Here is an 11198-nt window from a genome sequence, read left to right as displayed (position 1 = left end):
TTAAATTAAAGAAATTCCAAATTTAGCTCAAGGCGATGAAAACATAATGTCAACGTCTTGTAATAAAGATGGGAGATGACATTATGACAAGCGTGTGGTTTTGATTTTATTGCATCCAAATTAGTCGGTATGCAGGCCGAGTTATGACAGCTTAAGGGGAGAAAGAGGCGTTGTGTACGTCCAATACTCGTCGGGGGGAAAGGCGTATACTGTAAACGCGCAACGATCGCGTTACGTAGTGCATGTAGAATGTGTGTTCCAAGTAACCAACTCAATAACTTAATTATGACAGTCAAAAAATTGTTGCTTTTCTTGTTAGTGCGCATGCCCTTAGACTAAAAGTAATGTATCTGAAATCGACGCCCAACTTTTGTGTGTCAATGCGTTCGTTGACGCAAGACAATTATAACAGCAATTTCTCCAACTCAGTGGTCACTAACCTGCTGTCTAAATTGTCCGCCATACTTTAAAATAATAATCACCCACAAGTTGTACTCATTGCAACTCGTAAGCGGGCACGAGGTTTAATGAATCAGAGCACCGATGTTGTAACGACCGTCGTTGCCCCGCCACACAAGGAATAAATAACTTACATTTATCGTTTACGAAATGCATACACTGCGTCATCACTTACTTGTATGTGGAACGTCTAAAACAACAACCGGTTGCACCAAGAACTTTTCCAAGTCTCTTCTTGCTCGGATTTCGTCTCGGAAGTTCTTTAGTGGCAAGGTCTGAAAAGGTCATTTTGTGATATAGGATTACACTTTTAAACACCGCGTACTAGGCGATATGTACTGTAAAAAGATCGCGGAATAGGCTACATTTAATTTACCACATACAACGGTAGCACAACACGCCACTATAGTTTTTGTACAACAGGCGAAAAGTCAGCGGTCATTTATGTTTTACGTCATACGGCTTAGAAGTTATGCGTAATTGGAAACGGGGGGTTATTAGACAGAATGCTGAAGCCGTCTTACCTTACGGATTTTAAGTATCAGTTCACGATGGTAAAACTCGTCTTCCTCATCTGTTAACAAAGTCAAAAGAAAATTAAAGGAAAATACCAACATAATTTTATTTACCCTTCAAGTACGATAGTGAAGGTGAAATTAACTAAAATAATGGAGAAGCGAATCGGGAAATGAGAGCCGTAAATAAAAGATCGGCTTAGCGGGCTTTGCGTTTACAAAATGACACCTTATATTGCTTTGGCTTATAACGACTAAATGATTTATCTAACGCAGTATTAAAATTGTATTCAACAATTTGGATTTATACGACTTCGATTCAAGCATGAGGTTTATGAAATAAATAAGTAATAGGCTACACATTTAATCATCTAACTTATTGTGCCTGGGATTAAGGGTCCCATTTTCAAGCCACGGAACTATTAGGACACATGTGAACGTTTAATATAGTCGTCGGTTTTCGAACAGTAAATGGATAAAAAAATCTGTGGGTCAATATTAACGTTTAAAAGGGTACGCAGAGTTAAAAATGAAACCGCGTCGGTCAACATAAGTAAAGGTTCGGGAGCATACGCAGTTGCTAGTTTTACTGGGGGTCAGTAATCACCAAAATATATTTGAACCGAGTCAGGGTTAAATTATGTGGTAACAACGGTCCACTTAACTAACAATAACTTGACACATTTACCAATGAACAAATACAGAAGCGTAAGATGTATAGGTTAAATATTAAACCATGGGTCAAACACAGTTAAATATAAATCAAATACATGGCAAATTTAAAGCAAATTGTAAACTTCAATATTCCGTATCTACTTGTAATTGAATTAATAATACCCATATACAGTGCATAATAACTTGGCGTTATAACAGCTTGTTTACATGATTAAGTGCTGTTTCTGATGTCATACGTATCCGTTATGACATCACAGAGGCTTTACCGCGCGTTATTGATTACTAACAAAATGTCTCTCGTTTTATCCGCAAGTAAACAAACGCGGACACAAATGTTTTGTTTCTTTGAAATAGCAAAGATTAAATTATTTGAACAACGAACAAATAAGAATCAACAGAACGATAGTCGTTAAACGCGTTTCGGGTATATAAAATTGTATATGAAAAACGCATCGGCTAAAATGCGAGGCTGTTAAATTGAATTGATGAAAACATACTGTGTATTTTATAATATATTTTACGTTACTATACAAGTTAAAATAAAAGACACATACAACGCGGTAGCTTTTAACTTACCGTACCTCACATAATACTAAAGGTTTTTAATATTTCTTCGAATATAGTAACTTAAATCAGATTAAAAAACACAAATAATACAAGGAAAAAATTATCAGAAATGGGGGTCGGTAACATGGATAAAAACTGACCCAATTGGGTAAAAGCGTCGAATAAAGCGTGGCTGATGCTAAACCTACCTTGTAAGTCGTCGCGCGACATTCGACGTCTAAAGTTTCCTGCACTTTGCCTTCGGTTTTGGACCAAAGAGTTGACTGACAGATTGGACATTGGTATCATCTTGTGCTCGCCAACTTCTTCAGTTAGCCGCTCAGCGGAAATGACGTCATCATAGTTAACGCTGTTAACGGTCTCCCGAGTGCTGAAGGAAGTAATACTAAGCTATCGTAAATAAAATTGAAAATGACGCCTAGCTGAGTGACATATTTATGAAACGACTTTTTATGAAACGAAACGGTTCAAGAGCATCGTAGGTACGCGTAGTCTGTATGATAGGTGGTGATAGCTGCTTTCAGTCTGTAAGTCGTCGCTCCAAATACTGCACTTATCCCTCGCTAATACTAGTATAGCTAGAAACGCAGCCTAGTACGGATTACTGCATTATTTTCCAAAAGGCTAAAACGTATTTATCTGTTTGTAATCGATCGTCTTCGTACAAAGCTTTATATTAGACCGTGACGATACTACCTTATCTGTATGTTATGCAGCTATTATAACCATTGAAGTTTGCAGTATGTCCCAGAGTCACCCACTGTGTTATCCGAATATATGAGTCGTCGCTTTAACTTGGTAGCCCAAACAAAACAGTATCAACATTAGTCACAGACTGGTATTCATACGTCATATTATCTAGAAACTCTACAGCATATATTGCGTAACAGTGGTGCTGTAACAATCAGGCAACAGGATGCTGCTGTAGAACGTTATCTGATATCGGTTTACCTTATGGCTGTAGCGTAAGCATCAACATGCATTTACCTCACAGTCAGCATATATAAAATCGGAACGAACATACATTCAGGCAATTTAAAAGATTTACAACCACTGAAACTTTTATATGAACTCCCGACGTTTAGTCTTATGATAATATTACCTTTTCGAGTTCTAGTTTGTTAATAATTGAACAAAGTATTCCTAGAGCGCATTTAAAATTCCACACAAGCTAAACTGCTGAAAATATATAACATACCTAGACCTTTGTGTGATGAACTTTCGACTCATCATGGCGAGATCAGTTCTACTTAGTATTTCGCCTACGCTAACATAGGGCCAGCTCAGCAGCAGAGGCTAATATGTACACAGTAATAGGACGCAAGGCGTGAAGAGATTTCAGATTAGGCAATTCGTCGTGTGGGTAATTAACTGATCACTGTGCGGGTGCTTGCGATAGAAATACGCAGCTGGTGAAGCGCATTGGCTGAGATACTAATCTTGTTTGAAATTTTTGACACGCCATGTATTAGGCTTTAATTACTAATTAAAATAAATAATAAGAAAAAGCACCCGCAAAGTTACATATACGCGTGATAACTTGAAGCAGACATAAGGTGTATGTAACAGAACACCTGAGTTATAAAGACCGTAACTGACCTGCCGTTTGTGGATAAATAAGTTACACTTATTATTTTATTTATAAACGTTTTCTAGGGAAGTGTAGATACTCAATACAGTTATATGATTTTGTAAACATTTTGTTTACTTCCCAAGTGATCAATAAAAGTAAATGAAAACAAGTACCATCTTACCCCAACCTAGAATAATGTTACTTTAAGATTGAAACCACTTACGATGACGACTGCTGCTGCTGTCGGATTCTCCTGCGCATTCTTCTTCATCTCGTCTGTGATTTCAAGAGACACCATGACGTCATCCGTGCTGACGTCATTATCGAATACGTCATTTTCAAGAGGGGTGTCGGCAACGTAAACCGGGTTTTCGTATTGGTTGTTTAAACCATTACCATTGACTGTATATAAGAAAAGCTTAATGCAACATTGTATGTAATAATCACACGGTTTATTTAGGTTAAGGACATTATAATAACGTACGGTTCCTAATTCGATTGTTGTCTTGTGAGTTATTGGATATAACAGACATTTTATCTATTATTAGAGCATAACCGAAAACATTTATTCAAAATAACAATGCTATTGCAAAAATATCATTGGTATATTTTGCAAACAATTACAAAATTAAACAAAAACATTTTTTCGTTTTGTTACCGGTTGTGTGATTTTGTGGTGATGTCATATTGCGATGACGTAGTTGGTGGTGACGTAAAGCTTACGTGAGGTCGGTTGGGGAGAGTTTTTTCTTCTTTCTCTTAAACACGGAACTTTTCAATCTACTCAGGTCGTGGTGCGACGGCATACGTGTCAAGCTGGAACAAAATAAGTTTCACTTGTACATCAGGGTCATAAATGGGTCGCTATTACAAAAGTATTAAGGTCAGAAAATACTTTTATTTAATTTTTATTTTTTGATGAAAAGTAAAGTGAATTACACTGTTATTGCTTATTTTGCATACCATAAGCAGATCATCCTTTTTTTGGATCGCAAACCAAACTATTTTGAAACTCAATTAAAATGTGGAACTTCAATGAAGAAATTAAAATGCTGTTTAATGATGAAAAGTGGAATGACTGTTTAAAGGTTTGGTTAAGTTCAAAATAGGTTCAGTTTAACTAAAATGTCGGAATAAACGATTGCAACATCCTTACGTTTCTGCGAATCATATAAACATGAGTTGTAGCAGAATGGGGGGAAATGGGACACCTGTTCATTCTATTTATCGTCTTATTCGGTAGTAAACAAAAAATATTCAAATAATTATAAAACCGTATTCTCACGACTTCCATAGGCCGTTATTGTTGAATTGTTTAAAACACGATCAAAGTATTTGAACACTATGTGCTAAATGTGTGCCGTCCGCCCAACCAACTATATATTTTTCGCTTTAAACACGCTAGCAAAGATAAAATTAATTAAATGCAACAAGAGATTTAAGAGAATTGGCAACAAAGTGACAGCCGTAACTACTTGAAGAAAGTAGCAATTAAATAGCGTGGCTGCGAAACCAAAAAGGAACAAAGTGGTTGTTTACTATAACGTCTGTCACCGTAGGATTGTTTGGTGAAACCGGCCTGTAACTTGTCCTTCAGATACAGCACACATGATATTGAGTGACCCTTACAGCAGTACAACACTCGATAGTATTATGTCGAGTGCAGTTTAAAGGACGGTATTGGAAACCTCGCATTCGAGTTTAAACAGTAAGCAAGGGTTATAGAAATACGATGGTAGTCGCTGGAACAACAGACGGATTGGGTTACACTGGACAGTGGTGTTTACAACACCGATGCACCTTTAAGGCTCTTGTATATTTTGACGCCAGATGGCGATTGTATAGACAATTATAAAAACAAACCTTTCAAACGAAGAATCTTCTGCTGGTCCGATTGCTTTGTACGGGGCAGAGGGGACGGGTTTTGTTATAGTTTTCAGCAGCCTATACAAAGGATTGGATCAATAGAACAACCTCAAACCTCTTTATGTCTTGAACACAAAAGAAGAAGTCTTATAGCACAGATTACGCACTGCCAATTACAAATCAACAAGTCTGTAGGATAAACAAAATGTAAATTACCACTTTCTCGAGACGTCCTAAACGCTGACCTGCTGCATACAAACTCGACATATCACGATTTTATTGTCTCGGTAACTGTAACAGCAGTCACAAGACTGAGTGAAGTATGACGTCATATACACACTTGTGATACGCGAGGAAACCGGAAACTAGACAAATGAAAACAACCAGCATTGTCAAGTGCCAGTGATTCAGTGTCGACGCAGTAATTTTCTTGCTTGAAAAACATGCGTTATCGAGTTTTGTAGACCACCGGGAAAAAAGAGATTACGCGTCATTGCAGTTCAATGCTGTTAAGTTCCCATCGGCAGAGTAGTGACCTTTCCTGTTTTATGCCCCTTATCTACATATCTACCTTAACTGATAATGATCTCAATAACAGCGTTGGAATCAATGAAAATTGACACTTTTTGCAATGATTTAATACTAATGCATAAATTAGTTCAATAAACTGTTACGGCTTTAAAAGAATCTTCACTTTATCTGGAACAGACGACTTTGCAAGTAAGAAAACGTTTTCCTCAAACAAAACTCTTAAACTTTAAAATACCCCTTCACTTCTAATTAAAAGACTGCTTGCGCTACCAATGCACTCCTGCTTAACTGACCGCGTCAAGGTGCAACGAGTGCATGTTCATGCAGAAGCTCGCGTTTGCTCGACCGTGTCCTCAACGCAGTAACTTGACTAATGATAAATGCGCACGTGCGACAGAGACCTACACCAAAGAACGAAGAAAAAAGTCGCGTCGTTCCAGGCGGCATATTTTGCTGAGGGCGTTGGAAGACTGCGGCTGTTTCAAGCACAAACAAGCACTTTTGAGTTCCTAAGGTTATGCTACGTAGCCGAAAAAAACACACATTTTATTTCCAAAACTCCTCTCCTGGTAAAACGTAAGCTCTACAAAAAAATATTGTTTGAGTTAAGTAGAAAATCACGCACTTTTTATATGGCAGATTATTTTCTACGTAGCACCAAAACATTTTTTACAATTTTTAAAATTGTAATTTTCGTATGGTAACATTATTGTACCAACGTTTGTCAGAATATCATATTACGCCTAGCAGCAACAACAGCAGAATACACATTTTGGATATTTATTTTATTTTAAACCACGCAAAGAATGACCATACCAAGTTAAAATAGTTCGTATTTGCTAATTCTAATACATGTTGTTAACTTCAAGCCAGCGAAAAGATAACAATATGTGCCACACCACTTTTAACTCTGTCAAATTGTTCTCAATTAACTCTGCCGTTTCTGTGTTTAAATATCACGTTTAATGCATTACATCATTTCCGATGCTTTGATGTTGAATTTAATAGCTCTATTATGGTTAGACTTGTTTACCACAAAAGGACTTTTACTAAAGATTTAAATCACCATGAGCATATAAGCACCACTGGGCAATTTTGCAAATTGCAGCTTTACCCATTCGAAACAATTAATATTCATTTGCGTTTCTGTTTCGAAAATGACTTCAGGCTATTATTCATGTCAGTTTCTTATCCTGGAATGTAAGCTGCATGTTTAAGACATGCAAAACAACTCCTTATTTAGCAGATACTGCTTACGTATTTGCAGCCAAGCGTAAAGTTCCTTTGCTAGTGAAAAACAACCGGAAGAATTTCAAAAGCTCTTACGAAAGCAGAAAAAAGACCACGAAAATATGTGGTACTGCTTGCGGGTTACGTTTATACATTATGGGGCAAATGGCCAATGGCCAGCACTCATGCATTTTGGCCGAACATTCCTGGATGTATTTACCTATACCGTTACTTACGGACTGTCATTTTACCAAAAATCCAGTGTCGTTGTCATGTTGCCTATTTTGTTGTGCTGTTGTCGTCTCTTATTCATAGCATATTTTAACAACTGTCGTTGATTCCCTTCTCTTTGGGACTTAAATAATATGATCTTCGTGACCGCGTTACAGTCAAAAATAAAGGTACCAGTTTTGAACAAGAATACTTTTTACTGGTCCATTTTCTTTAGCGGGTATTTGTTTGTCGCCCTCATGCGGCATGTTATTAGAGGTGGAAATGCAAGAAATTATGCCCAATAAGGAAATGGATGAGCGTCTTGCGGGACATAGCTAATGCAAAGGTTTAACTTTGTATGGTAGTTTGTTTGGTTAAGAACTATACCTATAGAGATCCTGAAACGCATCTAAAACATTTGAAAATTGCGCGATGCTGTTTTAAACAGGCGGTAAAAATAAGACGATGCTCCAAAAAGAACATAGCTTGTTTTTAAGGGCCAATTAGGTAAAATGTATGCGGTAACAAAATGAGCCAACGGCAAGAACGTTTGCTTAAGAAAAGATTGAGTGATTTAACCGACCATAACGTCGTTGGAGGTATATAGGCATAAAGGATTCTTCAGTCACTGCATGGTTCATTGGTCCATATCGGTTTTAGTCAACCATTTAACCTTGGGTGCATTCTTTACAAAACGTAACCTTATACACAAAACAATATTTAGCTACCGATGCATGAATAGGAACGCCCCTTGCATTGTAATACGTAAGGTTTTCGTATAAAACTCATAGTAAAAATAAATATAAATTATTTAACCTCGCGTGGTGGGGCCAACGACAGTCTTCATTAAAGGGATTTATGGTTTTATACACCTCGTTTCAGCTTACAAGTTACTACAAATGTAACTTTGTAAGTGAAATGTTTTATTCTATGGCTGTTTAGGCAGCCTTATGACAATTTAGACAGCATCATGACTCTATAAGGATAATGGTTGCAAGCCTAACAGTTACCCTACATAGGTTATAGAGGCAGCCTTTCTACCAAAACGGAAACGGTATACACAGTATGATGACATACGGACGTTACTTTAAAATGCAGGATAACTTACAATTAAGTATATAGTCGAACCTACAGCAAACTCACAGTTTCGACAGTACACAGTCTTTTAACTGCGTACTTTAACGTACTTGTTATTCTACATGGGCGAAGTCCTACAGCGTGGCACACCATATGGAAAAAATGGTACTATATGCAATGTTGTACGCTAGGGTACCGGAGTTAGCTAATTACCCCGCGGTCCCCGACACCGAGGCCGCTACAACCTATATATGTGGTACGCATTCATTCACATGTGATAACTAAGTTACAGAAACATCGAATTACGTTAAATGCCCAAAAATCTTAAATATTGTTTGTGAAAAGACAACCAAGCCGTCAGCAGAAATTCGGGATAATGTGGTTGGTGAAAGGTAGTCTTTACCTGTAGCCTGTTATTTAGTTCTTATATTGCACGTTTAAATGTAATGAGAAATCGCTCTTGCAGAAAACAACCTGGTCTTACTTACGTGATAACTGTCACGTTGCGATAACCAGTTTTATTGCCGACAACAGCACAAACTAATTATGTTATTATTTTTTTTCTTTTATAATAGCTTTTTAAGTGTCATTTATTTATCCTCTCGTAGCGGGTTAACTTTAGAAGTTAATAAGGATTTCCTATACACCTCTCGTGCCGCACGCAAAGTATATAGTGGGTGATTTGTTTCTCTTAGGCTATTGTAGAGTTATGAGGATATACAATTCTGTAAATGTCTTTTGTTTTCTACCCACGGGGACGGTATAAGATAATGAAAGCACTGACTATCTTACCCTGACATATATGGTATGGACCATCTTCCCTCACTATACATATGCGTTACAGTATCGTTTTATTCTTGTTAAGCACGTGAGTGCATATAGATCCATTTTTGTCGACAGTTGGATTAATCGTTGTTTTTTTGCCATGATCCTTTCCACATACCTTAAATGACGTGGCAACCTTGAATAAGCTACTCAAGCTTCCACCCACAAGAATAACTATAACACAAGTTAATAGAAGAACAGCCACTGGTTTTACTTATGTATAGTAGGGTGGGGGAAGATGGGACACTTTGTCAGACAGGACTCTTTTTTAATTTTCTTTTTACGGACCCCCATTTAATGATAATCAGGGAAATAAGGTTACAAAAATATTTGACAGTTTTATCACGACCTTATAAAAGGCCGTCAAAGCTGATTACTGTTTTTAAGTATTAAAAAAATATGTAAAATGGAAACAGTATACTTTAAACAGGTAAAAAAAACGTAATAGTAAGATGCCATTTTTGAATGCTCGCTAAATCATAGTATAGCCAATGATTTTTTAGTTTGCCTGTGCATACGAATAAACTAGTTTCATAGCTTCAAAAAACAACCTGGAATAATTCGTAAAGTTTGATTTTGTCTCATAAAACTAGTTTTAGTTTTGTAAAAAAACACTGAGATATAAACATGAAGAAAACAGGCAGGGGTCAATATGACTTTACTTTGAGATAAAAGCAACAAAAAATATCAGTTTTACGGACCAAGGTGATCCTAGAATACAGATATTATAGCAGCCATTTTCGATACCTTTTACTGGTGCCACCAACGTAAAATTTGGACACTGTACTAACTAGATCCCAGCGAAATAAAATTCGAAAAAATATTAATTATGAATATTAATATTCGTCATAAAAACATATTTATAGAATTTTCGCACGAACCAGCTTTGAATATGTTATAGCGCTACGTAATACCTAAAAAAAGAAACTTTAATTTCTTCAAAAAAATGCGGGCTTGGGTAGCAAAAATAAAAACTTTATCAAGAGTTATAGTCAATTTTCTGTTAATGCAAGTTCATTTACATTTGTAGGATACAATATTTATCCATTGATGTTCGAATATTACCCATTGTCGTTCAAACAATACCAATTGTTATGCAATAATATAATGTATAGGTAATGTAGCAGTTTTGTATTTACGTGCGTTCGCTACGATATCATCAGTAATCTGCCCACAGTTTAACATGCAAACCCACAGTCACGTGGTTAGAGGTCATAGTCACGGTTTACAACACACAACACAACCAAATGGCGTGACGATTACTGGAGCGTATGTAATGACGTAATAATGAAAGGCCACACTACCCCCTCCCACGGAGACTGACATCTGTCCCCAGATGCAAAGTACCAATAACTAGTATCACTATACGGCGCACCAATACACAACAAAGATGAAACAGTCTAACGAAAAAATTAGTACACGATGTTTAAACACAATCGATTTGGCATCGAACAGATTTCGTAGGCCTAATCGCAAAAAAAACCGGTCTGATACATTCACACAAAAAGGTGTAAAGCAAAACACATAATCGTTTAAGTATCGCGGTAAGCGTTGTTGACGCCCGTAGCGCGATGTACCGCGGTCTTACGGTGATTCGGGCGCGGTTGGTTGGGGTAGTTCGTCGTCAAAGCTGGTCGACCCCTCGAGTGACGCCTCTACCCATGCCT

At 37.1% G+C, this 11198-nt stretch overlaps 1 protein-coding gene across 5 annotated transcripts in view; it reads right to left on the bottom strand.

The window, feature by feature from the left end:
- LOC100178358 (sodium bicarbonate transporter-like protein 11) overlaps positions 1-5865 on the bottom strand; it is a 16380-nt gene extending 10515 nt beyond the window's left edge. For 2 of the 5 annotated variants that reach the window (XM_018813800.2, XM_018813801.2), the window contains exons 1-6: positions 5653-5865; positions 4448-4605; positions 4013-4191; positions 2405-2601; positions 984-1033; positions 635-734 (exon numbers count right to left, since the gene is read on the bottom strand). In XM_018813800.2, coding sequence (XP_018669345.1) covers positions 635-734; positions 984-1033; positions 2405-2601; positions 4013-4050 — 385 coding nt within the window. In that variant the 5' untranslated portion in view covers positions 4051-4191; positions 4448-4605; positions 5653-5865. Of the gene's footprint in view, positions 1-634; positions 735-983; positions 1034-2404; positions 2602-3414; positions 3465-4012; positions 4192-4447; positions 4606-5652 lie in introns of those variants that run through there. The other 3 variants (XM_002128528.5, XM_026836493.1, XM_026836494.1) reach the window with 3 other exon arrangements.
- Between the last annotated feature and the right edge of the window lie 5333 nt (positions 5866-11198).

The sequence above is a fragment of the Ciona intestinalis genome, chromosome 10 (genome assembly GCF_000224145.3).
Source record: "Ciona intestinalis chromosome 10, KH, whole genome shotgun sequence".
Classification (NCBI taxonomy): Eukaryota; Metazoa; Chordata; class Ascidiacea; order Phlebobranchia; family Cionidae; genus Ciona; species Ciona intestinalis.
The sequence above is the reverse complement of the archived record's forward strand: the minus strand, read 5'-3'. Positions and strand labels throughout refer to the sequence as shown.